Source organism: Dipodomys spectabilis, unplaced genomic scaffold (assembly GCF_019054845.1).
Source record: "Dipodomys spectabilis isolate Male_0828 unplaced genomic scaffold, ASM1905484v1 ptg000273l, whole genome shotgun sequence".
NCBI classification, from domain to species: domain Eukaryota; kingdom Metazoa; phylum Chordata; class Mammalia; order Rodentia; family Heteromyidae; genus Dipodomys; species Dipodomys spectabilis.
Window position 1 is genome coordinate 4761805 of NW_024870950.1, and position 12659 is coordinate 4774463.

Consider the following 12659-nt stretch of genomic DNA (forward strand, 5'->3'; position numbering starts at 1 on the left):
TGGCACATTCTCTTCAACATTCATCTGTCAGTGAGGGGGCTGTTTCCACTGCTTGGCTACTCTGAGAAATACTGCAGTGAACATGGAGGCCCAAATATCTCTTTGAGTCCCTGCTTTCAATTCTTTTGGGCATACCCCCCCCCCCCCAGAAATGAAATTTCTAGCTCATATGGTATGTGTATTTTTAATTATTTTGGGAACTTCCCTACTGTTTTCCATACTGAACCATTTTATATCCTCACCAACATTGCACAAGGGTTCCAGTTTCCAAACATTTGTTATTTTCTAAGAACTTCACTGTTCTGTGTGGTTTTTTTTCCCTCTTTGTTGTTTCTTGATGTGTTAGTACTGGGGCTTGAGCTTTTTTGCTCAAGGCTAGTACTTTACTACTTGAAACACAGCTCCACTTCTGGCTTTTGGGTGGTTAATTGGAGAGAAGAGTCTCATGGGTTTTCCTGCTCAGGCTGATTTCAAACTGTAATCCTCAGATATTATCCTCCTGAATAGCTAGGATTACAGGTGTGAGCCACTGTACCCAGCTTGCTTAGTTTTTTCACCTGTGCTCTATCACTTGAGCCATACCTCCCCTTACAGGTTTTTTTTGTTTTTTGTTTTTTGTTTTTTGTTTTTTTTTTTTGTGATTTGGAGCTAAGAGTCTTATGAACTTTCTTGACTGGGCTGGATTTGAATTTTGATTCTCCCAAGTAGTTATACAGCTGAGCCACTGGCACCTAGCATTGTATTTTTTAACTTTTTGTGCTGGTACTGAAGGTTTGAAGCCAGTCTAGCAGGAAAGTCCTTGAGTCTCTTATCTCCAATTAATCACAGAAAAAGCCAGAAGTGGAGCTGTGGCTTAAGTAGTAGAGCATTAGCTTTGAGCAGGGATAGTGCTCAGGCCAAGTTCAAGACCAAGGACTAGCAAAAAAATTAATTAATTACAAAATATATAATTGGCATTGTGGATTGAAGACCAAGTCTCATGCATGCTAGGCAGATGCTCCCATTCCTGGGGCTTGAACTCAAGGCCTGGGCACTGTCCCTGAGCCTCTCTGCTCAAGGCTAGTGCTCTACCACTTGAGCCACAGGAACACTTCTGGCTTTTTTTTGGTTTTTTTTTTCTGTTTGTGGTACTAAGGAATCATGCATGCTAGTCAAGCACTGTATCACTGAGCCACATTCCCAGTCCTGAGGCGTCTTTGTGTGTGTGTGTGTGTGTGTGTGTGTTATAATTTGTGCTGGTCCTGGAGCTTGAACTCAGGGCCTGATAACTATTTCTGAGCTCTTTTGCTTTAAAAGTAGTACTCTACCACTTGAGCCACAGCTTCATTTCCATTTTTTTGGTAGTTAATTGGAGATGAGAGTCTCACAGACTTTCTTGCCTAGGCTGGCTTTGAACTGCAATGCTCAGATCTCAGCCTCCTGAGTAGCTAGGATTACAGCCATGAGCCACCTGTGCCCAGCTTTCTTCTCCTCCTCTCTCTCTCTCTCTTTTGAAACAGTGTCTCATTATGAAACCTGGCTGCTCTTGAGATCTTTGTCCTACTACTTCCGCCACTGGAGTGGTGGGATTACAGGTGTGCACTACTATACCTGGCCAAAAGCTTCAATTTAATAAAAACCTTTGTTGGTGCTAACACAGTCCTAGAGCCATCCTTGTCCCCAAATTGTGCTGGCCTTTGGAGGTGAAGTAAAAGCCTTTGCTTCTGAGCTCCTGGGGACGCACTAGGTTTTCTTGAGGTCCCGCCAAGGCTGCAGTGGCAGACATCCCTGCCTCCACTCAACTGCAGAGTCGGGGATCTGCATTGCTGAGACAGCAGCAAGGGGAAGCAGTTTACAATTTCTGGAGAAGAGCAGGGGCAGAAGCAGTGGTGTGGACAGGAGACCTGGGCCAATGTGAGGGAGGGGATGACTCCTGTCGGGGGGAGGGCACAGCTCCTCATTCATGCATTCATCCAACCAATTGCTTCTAACCACCTAAAATGTCTGAGGCACTGCTCTAGGATCTAAGGATGCAACAGTGAACAAACCAAATATCCTGCTTCAAAAGAGCAGGGTGTATATAACAATATAAATAATCATAACAATGGCTAATTATTTATGTGTTTACTATGGCGTCAAACACACACAACAGTCACAGCTATCTGATACTATTAGGAACCCATTTTGCAGATGGAGACAAGAAAACACAGGGTAGCTAAGAGGTTGACCAAGGTTATGCAGATTAAGAGTCTCTCATCACTACTGAAACTGATTCAACTAACAAAGATAAAGCTCAGGTTCTTCTTGCCCATCCACACAGGAACTGGTTGCCTTCTAGCCCACTTCCTGTAATGTTGGTACACATACTATATCCACATATATTTTCTTTCAGCGGTGCTGGGAGTAAACCCAGGTTCTATAGCATGGTAGGCAAGTGCTCTATTACTGAGCTTCCTCCCCCAGCCCTGTACATAGCCCTAAGTGTGTTGGTACTGGAATTTGAACTCGGGGCCTGGGTGTTGTCCCTTAGCTTTTTCACATAAGGCTAGTGCTCTACCACTTTGAGCCACAGCTCCACTTCTGGTGTCAGTGGCTCAGATCAATAATCTTAGCTACTCAGGAGGCTGAGATCTGAGGATCGAGGTTCAAAGCCAGCCCAGCTAGGAAAGTCTGTGAGACTCTTATCTCCAGAAAACCAGAAGTGGAGCTGTGGCTCAAAGTGGTAGAGTACTAGCCTTGAGCAAAAAAGCTGGGCAACAGCACCCAGGCCCTGAGTTCAAGCCCCACAACCAACAGAAACAAAAAAATCTTATGGATTTTGATTTTCCTGCCCAAAGCCCAAGCTGGCTTTGAATCATGATCCTCACATCTCAGCCTCCTGAGTAGCTAGGATTATAGGTGTGAACTACCAGCACCAGGCACCTGTTACCTTTTTGGGGGGAGGGATGCTGGTCCTGGAGCTAGAATTCAGGGACTAGGCACTGGTTCTTAAACTTCTGCTTAAGACTATCACTCTACCACTTGGGTCACTCAACGTTTGCTGGTTAATTGGAAAAAAGAATTTCATGGACTTTCCTGCCCGGGCTGTTTTTTTTTTTTGGGGGGGGGGATGGGGAGACAACAAGAGGAATTTATTATTATTTATTTATGGTACTGAGGCCTGAACTCAGGGCCTTGCATTTGTTAGGTAAAAATTCTATTACTTGAAACATGCCAGGCTGGTTTTGAACCGAGATCCTGATCCTCAGATTTCAGTCTCCTGAGTAGCTGGGATTACAGGGGTGAACTACCAGCACGGGGCGCTTAGCTCTTTTGATGTGAGTGGCTTCCCCTACTCGCTGTTTTACTGAAAGACCCCCAGTGTTCGGGGTGCCCTTCGATCTGGAGAGACCCTCTCCCAAGGAACGAGACCACTTGTACGGATGCAAACAGCAAGAGGTTTATTCGGGCATGCCCAGGCTCCCAGGTGCACGCGACCTCGAGATCCACAAGGTTCGGGTCGGTGGCTGGGAACCTGTTCGGACACACGGGTACCCGGGGCGACAAAGTCTATCGGGAGACTTTCTGGGCAGCTGGAAGCAAGGTTACAGAAGCGAGATGCATGGTTATAGGGTGGGGTTTGGCTAATTTCAAATCATGCTTTGGGTAGGGATTGGTGAGTTTAAGTCAGGTGATGGGGTCAGGCGGAGTCCACTCGGGGTTGGCGGTGGGACTTTCCACAGGCAGTTAGCTGAGGTGTCTGTACTTGCCCTTCAGTTGTTAGCTCAGAGACTCTCTGTTCCCTATCTCCGGTTAACAGTTAACCGCAACGTCCGTCCTGCCTCGCCCTCTTCGGTACTTTTTCACCCATGGTTTTCTCATACACAAGCTCGCAGGGGATGGTCAGCAGTTTTCTGGGGTACCTAGTGGCCAAGCACAAACTGGGGGCCTTTCATTCCCCCATTTTCTTCTGCTTGAATGAAATCCTTCATTCAATCAGGGTTTCCTCTGTTGTTCTAAGTTGGTGGTACTGTTGGGTCAGTACCAGGGCCTGTACCACTGATACTCTGTCCTTGATAAATTGCACCAATCCGTTTACAATATAGGGACAATCGGTTTACAATAGTCGCGAGGATTAGGATAACAAGCAGAGGGCCTAGTAAAGGTAAAAGATAGGGAAGGAGGCCATTTAACCAGGTCCACAACGGGCTGTCAAATAATTCCCGCCTTCGCTTAATCAGGTCCTCCTGGAGTCTTTTGATTTTGTCCCTAACAATCCCCGATTTGTTGGCATAAAAGCAACACCGTTCCTGCAAGGCTAAGCAGATCCCTCCTTGTTCTGCGGTTAGCAGATCCAATCCCCTCCTGTTTTGTAAAACTACTTCCGCCAAGGAATCGATTTGGTCCTGAAGATCGTTTATGGTACTGGAGAGTGTCTGAACATCATTTATCAATTGATTAGACAGTTTTGCATAAGAGTGTACAGCTACCCCTAGGCCCGCAGTCCCTGTGCCCATGGCCGCGGTAACACCTAATCCTACCAACAGGGGAATAAGTTGAACTGCCCTTTTTCTCCTCCCTCCTATCATTTCTAGGCTAGGGGTGGGCAGCGGCTCATCCCCGGGAACGATATCTATGTCTGGGAGTAACAAGGCAATCATACATAATCCGGTCCAGTTAGCAGGAAGCATGGTGAAGGCCAGGTTTCCTCCACATATGAATATTTTCCCTTTTGGAGGGCAAAGGGAGCTTGTGGGGGAGGAATAGTTAGTCATGTAAATGCAGTTTCCAAAGGTAGCCAGGCCTATATCTATATCCAAGCTATTATTTTGAAAGTTACCATATATACAAGCAGTAAAATTACCAACAGGTTGTGTCTTAAAGGGTAGGCTTGGGCTGCAGGTAGAATTACTGTTCGTGATATTTGGGTTGTCGGAGGGAATGGCCAGGGGCATGGGTGCTCCTAAGGGCATACATAGCCAGCAGTCAATTGCCAATCCTGGGCTGGTACTGTTCAGAATACTGAGGGTGGTTTCCAGGATGTCTAAGGTGAGGGCATCTAAATCTGTTCCCCTGGGCTTAGGGAGGGCTAAGGGGTGGTAATCAATCTTAGGGTAAAGCCTGTTCTCTAATTCCTCTATCATGTCCCGTACTTCAGTCTCTCTAATTATGTCGGTAGGCCCCGCCCCATCGGAGACGTGGATAGGGGCCCGGGTAGGCCAACAGGAGTCTTGTCCTACTTTGCCCGAGCACGAGGCTTGGGAATATTTGTTGGTGCTGCCCATGACTTGAGGAACATTGGACCATTCCCCCCCCAGAGTCTCTGATTTGGTTTTCTGCAGTATGGCCGTAAAATACCTTTTGCTGCTGGCACCGGTGCACTCCTGAACAGTGGAATAACAGGAAGAGTGCATCTGGTCAGCATAATTACATGAGGCCGGGCAACTTCCTGGGATTCCATTGGTGGCCGGTATAATGCGTGGCTTGTCGACGCATACCCACGTCTGTTTCTGGTACCCTCCTAAGTTACTGGGTGGCATGGAAAGGTACGCAGTGTTAGTGCCACAGTCAATTGTATTGGTATATTGTTCAGGAATAGCCTTGACCCGCCCCCCCCGGCACTCACATGGGGGGCCGAACAGGGCTTTAAGCAGTTCCTGTCTATCTACCGGGCCCCCGAATCCGGCATAAACTGAAAAAGGTAGGGCTGACATAAGTATCATTAGAAGGGTTAAAAGTGTCATTGTTCTCGGGTAAGCCTTATCTTTAGAGGATTTTGGGTTCGCTGTAGTCTCCAGGTTGGGGTTTCTGAGGCTTCCTCCGGGGTTCGGGCAGCCTTGACGTGGGACTCGTGGATCCAGGCGGTGATCCCGTCTACCTTCACAGCCCTAGGAGTAGTGAGGAGGACGATGTACGGGCCTTTCCACCGGGGTTCCAGATTCTTTGTCTGGTGGCGGCAGACCCACACAGAATCCCCTATCTGGAAATGATGAGGCGAGACGGGGTGGCTCTGGTGATCTTGATATATTGCCGCAAGGGGCTTCCAGACTTCCCTCTGGACAATCTGAAGTGCCTGCAAGTGAGCTTGCAAAGAGGGGCTATTAGCAAAGTTAGAGATGTTTGGGTCAAAGAAGTTAACAGCAGGTGGGGGAGCCCCGTACAGAATTTCAAAAGGGGTAAGGCCATGAGGGCCTGGGGTGTTTCGGGCTCGATAAAGGGCTAGGGGGAGGAGGAACACCCAATCCTTCATGCCAGTTGCAAGCGTTAATTTAGTTAAAGTCTCCTTAATTGTTCTATTCATTCTCTCTACCTGTCCTGAACTCTGGGGTCTGTAGGCACAATGTAATTTCCAATCAATCCCCAGCAGTTTGGCCACCAGCTGACTCACCTGGGAGACGAACGCGGGCCCATTGTCAGTCCCTAACAACTGTGGCATACCATACCGGGGGAAAAATTTCTTCCATCAGTTTCTTTGTTACCACTCTTGAGGTTTCTTGCTTGGTAGGAAAGGCTTCTACCCAGCCTGAAAAGGTGTCCACGAACACTAGGAGATACTTGTATCCATACTGTCCAGGTTTTATTTCTGTGAAGTCGATCTCCCAGTGGGTCCCTGGCCGCTGTCCCCGCATCCGCACTCCTGGTCCTATTCTGGTTTTCCCGGCGTTGACGCGTGCGCATATTGTGCACTGATCCGTCACCAATTGCAGACTATCCTCTTTTCCCAGGAGATACCTCAGTCCCTCTTCTCGGTCAAGGAGGGTCTTCATTTTTCTGTTGCTGAGGTGGGTTAGTTTATGGAGGCTGTCTATCATCTGATGAGTCCATTTCCTTGGCCAAACTGTTTTCCCATCATGGGTCCAAATCCCTTTTTCAGGGTCAAAGGTGGCCCCCATTTTCTTTAGATCGTCCATGTCCTCTGGACTGTATGGGAGCGGACTGAGTCTTTTTGTCTGGGGCTTAGCCGCTACTGGAAGGACCGGGGTTTTTAGAGTCCCTTTTAGCGCTGCTTCTCGGGCCGCCTCATCAGCCAGTCGATTGCCCTTTGCTTCCGGGGTCTGTCCTTTTTGGTGCCCCGGACAATGCATAATGCTCAGTTTTTGGGGCAAGAATAGGGCCTCGAGTAGGGCCAAGATTTCAGGCTTATTTTTGACTTCCTTGCCCTCTGAGGTCAGTAAGCCCCGCCTGCGATAGATCTCTCCATGTACATGAGCAGTGGCGAAGGCTTAGCGGCTATCCGTGTAAACATTGAGTTTTTTCCCTTTTGCCATCTTGAGTGCGTGGGTCAGGGCGATCAGCTCGGCTCGCTGTGCCGATGTCCCAGGCGGAAGTTCCTTGGCCCAAACTATCTCAGTCTCGGTGGTAACAGCGGCTCCGGCCTTTCGCTCCCCATTGTCCAAGAAGCTGCTCCCATCCGTGTACCAGGTGAAATCGGCATCTCGGAGAGGCTGGTCGGTCAAGTCGGGTCTAGTTCCATGTACTTCGGCCAGGATCTGCAAGCAGTCATGAGGTTCCGCCTCCCCGGGTTGCGGTAGCAGAGTGGCTGGATTTAAAGTCACTATAGGCCCATCAAGTACTAGTCTTGAACACAAAGAGGCTCAGGGACATTTCCCAGGCTGTCAGTTCAAACTTTAGGACCGACAAAAAAAAAAAAAAGAAAAAAAAGAAATCTGACTTATTTTTCAAAAGTCAGTGTAATTAAATACAAAGACTGAGAAACTATGCTGTACAAAAAAAAGCACACTGAGGAGATATAAGAAACAAAATGCATGATCTGAGATTTTCTTTGGCCATAAAAAAATATTGGAACCATTAAAAATTCAAATATAGATTCAATACAATATTTTATTAATGTCATTTTTTTTGGGTCGGCCATGGGGCTTGAACTCTGGGCTTGGGCGCTGTCCTTGCACTCTTCAGCCCAAGGAGAGCGCTCTACTGCTTGAGCCACAGTGCCACTTCCGCTTTTCTAGTGGTTTGTTGGAAATAAGAGTCTTATGAACTTTCCTGTCCGGGCTGGCTTTGAACCGTGATCCTCAGATCTCAGCCTCCTGAATAGCTAGGATTACAGGCGTGAGCCACCAGTGCCTGGCTTTTATTTTTGTTTTTTGTCAGTCATGGAGCTTGACCTCTGTGCCTGGGCACTGTCCCTAAGAACTTCAGCTCAAGGCAAGTTCTCTACCACTTGAGCCACAGTGCCACTTCCAGTTTTCTGGTGCTTAATTGGATATAAGAGTCTCAGGGACTTTCCTGCCCAGGCTGGCTTTGAACCACAATCCTCAGATCTCAGCCTCCTGAATAGCTAGTATTACAGGTGTGAGCCACTGGTACCCAGCTAGTTGTATAAGAAATGTCTTTGCTCTTTGTTAAGTATACATATACTAAAGTACCTTGAATAAAGAAATACTATTTCTGAAAAAAAAATAAATAAATAAAGTCACTATAGGCCCAAACTGTATTCTGTCCTTATCTAGGAGCATGGCTTGGTAGTGTGTCATGCGGGCGTTAGAAAGCCAGCGGTCTGGTGGTTGTTTGACCAGGGCCTCTACGGCATGTGGGGCCAGAATAATAAGCGGCTGTCCCAGGGTGAGCTTACCCGAGTCTTTCACCAGAACCGATCGCCGCTACCATCCGCAGGCATGGGGGCCATCTGGAAGCAACCGGATCCAGCTTTTTGGAGAGATAAGCCACAGGGCGTCTCCAGGGTCCCAGCTTTTGGGTCAGGACCCCTTTTGCGTACCCTTGTCTTTCATCTACAAATAGCTCAAAAGGTTTGGTTAGATCTGGCAATCCTAAAGCCGGGGAGTGTAAAAGGGCCTCCTTGATGTCTTGGAAGGCCTTTTGCTGGGTCTCTCCCCAGGCGAACAGCGTCCCTGGTTTCGTCAGCGGGTACAGAGGGGCGGCCATTTCCGCGAAGCCGGGGATCCATAGACGGCAGAATCCAGCTGTACCCAGAAATTCCCGTAGTTGTTTTGGGCTCTGGGGGGGGGGGGGAAATATCCATAATTGCCCGTTTGCGAGACTCTGTCAGCCATCTCTGCCCATCCTTGATCTGATATCCTAAGTACGTGACTTGCTTTTGGCAAATTTGCGCCTTTTTCGTGGAGGCCCTGTATCCTAGGGTGCCCAGGGCCTGCAAGAGGGCTTCAGTTCCTGATTTACAGTCCTCCTCTGTCTGGGCTGCCAATAGAAGATCATCTACATACTGGAGCAATATTAAGGTTGGGTGTTGGATTCTAAAGTCGGCTAGGTCCCGGTGTAACGCCTCATCAAACAGTGTAGGACTGTTTTTAAATCCCTGGGGTAGCCTAGTCCAAGTCAATTGTCCTGATATTCCCAATTCTGGATCTTTCCATTCGAAGGCAAAAATAAGTTGACTGCTGGGGTGGATCTGCAAACAGAAAAACGCGTCCTTCAAATCCAGGACGGTGTACCAGACGTGAGTAGGGGGCAGTCCACTCAGTAGGTTGTATGGATTAGGGACCGTGGGGTGGATGTCCTCAACCCGCTTATTGACTTCTCTCAAGTCCTGTACTGGTCTATAGTCTTGAGTTCCCGGCTTTTTGACTGGGAGAAGCGGGGTATTCCAAGGAGACTGGCAGGGGGTTAGTATTCCTTGGTCTAACAGTCTCTTTATGTGAGGGCGGATTCCCCGGCGGGCTTCCTAGACAACGGGTATTGCTTTATGGATATAGGCGAGGCAGTGGCTTTTAGTAGGATCACTAAAGGGGCCTGGTGGACGGCCAAGCCCATACCTCCCGTCTCTGCCCAAGCTTGTGGGAATCTTTGCACCCAGGGGTGTATATACAGGTCCTCTTTGCTCTTTTCTTGTTCGTACAACCTGTACTCGTCCTCTATCCCAAGAGTCAGTACGTGCAATGGCTGTCCCTTGGGCCCAGTAATGTGTGCCCCTGTTTCTTCGAAATGAATTTGTGCCCTCAATTTAGTAAGCAAGTCTCTTCCCAGTAGGGGATAGGGGCAGTCGGGAACATGCAAGAAGGTATGCGTCACCTTACCAGTAGCCAGCTGCACCTTATGGTCGGTGGTCCATCGGTACCGCCTCCCTCCAGTGGCTCCTTGGACCCAGGCCGATCGGTCACTCAGGGGTCCGGGGGTTGTGGTCAGCACCGAGTGTTGGGCCCCCGTGTCAACCAGGATGGTGACGGGCTGCCCCCCAACTTCCAGAGTTATCCTAGGCTCAGGGGGGGGGCTCCTGGCCTGGACCCCCCTAGTCGTCTAGGGTTAGCAGGGATGTCTGGGGCCTTGGTCTTCTAGGTCCCTTGGGTCTCTTTGGGCAGTCTCTCACCCAATGCCCCTTTTCTTTACAGTAGGCACATTGGTCCTTTTCCACTTGGGTACCCCGTCTGTCTCCCTCTTGTCTATTCTGTCTCTGCCCTGTCACTATGGTGGCCAGTAACCTACTCATTTCCTTAGTTCTTTTACGGTCACGTGCACTCTCCCTTTCTTCTGCTTCCTTTCTAAGTCTTTCCTCCCTTTCTTCTGGAGTCTCTCGTTTATTGTAAATGCGTTCGGCTTCCTTGAGTAAATCTTGAAGGGACAACGTCTGAAGATTTTCCTATCTTTCTAACTTTTTTCTGATATCTGGAGCTGATTGCCAAATGAAAGACATGGCGACATTCGTAGCCTGTCCCGGATCCTCAGGGTCATAAGGAGTGTAAATGCGGTAGCCTCCTTAAGACGTTCAAGGAAAGCCGAGGGCGATTCTTCTCCTTTCTGAACTATCTGCTTAACCTGAGCCAGATTGGTGGGTCGCCTAGCGGCCACATGGAGACCCGCTAACAGCAACTGGCGATAAAGGCGTAGGTGGTTCCTACCTTCGGGTGTGTTGAAGTCCCAGTTTGGCTGTTCCAAGGGAAAAGCAGCGTTTATCTCATTGGGCAGTTGAGTGGGGCGCCCGTTTTCTCCGGGGACGTTTTTCCTTGCTTCGAGGAAAACGCGTTGTTTCTCCTCAGTGGTCAGTAGTACCTGTAACAGCTGCTGGCAATCATCCCAAGTGGGTTGATGAGTTACCAAGATAGATTCAATTAAAGAGGTTAATTTTGAGGGATCCTTGCTAAAGGGAGGGTTATTATTTTTCCAGTTATACAAGGCGGAGGCTGAGAAGGGCCAGTATTGTAGCTGACCACCCAACCCTGCACGCAAGGGGAACGCTTGAGAGGTGGTGGCAGAGTCTGCGGCCTGCTCTCGGCGCCCCCGGAGCCGGCCGGCTACCGGGGATGGTGCGGGGTCGGCTGGTGGTTGAGGAGCGGCAACTGCCGCTCCCTGAGGTTGAGGAGCGGGCCCTTGATAGGGCGGAGGTTCCTCGGTCAATAGGTTCAGCAGGACGCCTTCCCCCGGGGGCAGAACCTTTGGGGTAGTTGGCTTGTCCTTCTCTGAAGTTTGTTTCCTACTTTCTAAGGGAACAAGGGCCGGGTAAAGTGAGGTGTGTGGAGGGGGATGGGGAGTTGGGGAAGGAAGGAGTGGGGGAGGGAGCTGAGGGGCAGACGGAATGGTCAAGAGGGTAGGGGTTTTGAGGTTTGGGGTAGATAAAAAGGGCTTAATCCAGAGGGGGAGGGTCTAAAACAAGAGCCTCCCAAGTAACAATATAGAGGACCTGGTCCGGGTGTCCCTGTGGTCCCGGGTCCATTACTTTGGCCTTAACCTGCAAAACAATAGCCAAGTTAAAGGTTCCTTCCCGCGGCCATCCAATTGAAGGTGGGCCATTCTGACGAACAGAAAGTCATCCATTTTCTCTTTCGGACTTCTACCGAGAGATTGCTGGCTGTAACCTGAACATCCTTCCAGTGCTGTAAAGTAAGGCTAAGGGGGGTTGTGACAGTCTGTCCCATAGTGAATCTTAAACCAGACACGAACAGAAAACAAACACAGACTACACTTATTTTCGCAGCGCGGTTTCGGTAGCAAACCGAAAGTAGAAGCCAGATGGAGACTGTGTCGAGAGTCCGGATCTCTCGTCTCCCAGACGAACCACGCGTCCAAAAGGACCGGGTTCCAGAGAACAGATGGGCCACTTTTTCAGGCCCCGGATGCCTCCAGGACGTCTCCTGGGGGCTGCGGTCGGGAGTACGAGCCCGTCAGCTCCTCCTCGGGTCCGCCAGAATCAGACGAGTACGGCCGACTCACAGAATCGCAAGCGCACAATAATTAATCACACAACTTAACGGAAGACAATACATAGACGCTGGCCAGCTTACCTCCCGGAAATGGGTCGGTGGTCCCTGGGTAGGGGTCTCTATCCCAGACGAGCCCCCAGAATGGAAGACCCCCAGTGTTCGGGGTGCCCTTCGATCTGGAGAGACCCTCTCCCAAGGAACAACGAGACCACTTGTACGGATGCAAACAGCAAGAGGTTTATTTGGGCATGCCAGGCTCCCAGGTGCACGCGACCTCGAGATCCACAAGGTTCGGGTCGGTGGCTGGGAACCTGTTCGGACACACGGGTACCCGGGGCGACAAAGTCTATCGGGAGACTTTCTGGGCAGCTGGAAGCAAGGTTACAGAAGCGAGATGCATGGTTATAGGGTGGGGTTTGGCTAATTTCAAATCATGCTTTGGGTAGGGATTGGTGAGTTTAAGTCAGGCGATGGGGTCAGGCGGAGTCCACTCGGGGTTGGCGGTGGGACTTTCCACAGGCAGTTAGCTGAGGTGTCTGTACTTGCCCTTCAGTTGTTAGCTCAGAGACT

The 12659-nt window shown here is 49.5% G+C and overlaps 2 protein-coding genes across 2 annotated transcripts; both read right to left on the minus strand.

Annotated features, from left to right (window-relative positions):
* Positions 1-3402: 3402 nt before the first annotated feature.
* Positions 3403-5698, minus strand: LOC122126181 (syncytin-1-like). Its single transcript, XM_042700813.1, has one exon. It carries the CDS (start codon positions 5679-5681, stop codon positions 3975-3977), a length of 1707 nt encoding a protein of 568 aa, XP_042556747.1. The 5' UTR covers positions 5682-5698; the 3' UTR covers positions 3403-3974.
* On the minus strand, positions 5698-12159 carry LOC122126059. Its single transcript, XM_042700605.1, is given in 11 exon segments — positions 5698-6409; positions 6411-7552; positions 8552-8571; positions 8573-8946; positions 8948-9621; positions 9624-10186; positions 10188-10641; positions 10644-11520; positions 11522-11646; positions 11649-11687; positions 11690-12159. Coding segments are annotated over 11 exon segments (5094 nt in total). The 5' UTR covers positions 11805-12159; the 3' UTR covers position 5698.
* Between the last annotated feature and the right edge of the window lie 500 nt (positions 12160-12659).

Coding starts and splice junctions, on each gene's coding strand:
- LOC122126181 (XM_042700813.1), bottom strand. CDS start 5,681: ATGATACTTATGTCAGCCCTACCTTTTTCAGTTTATGCCGGATTCGGG.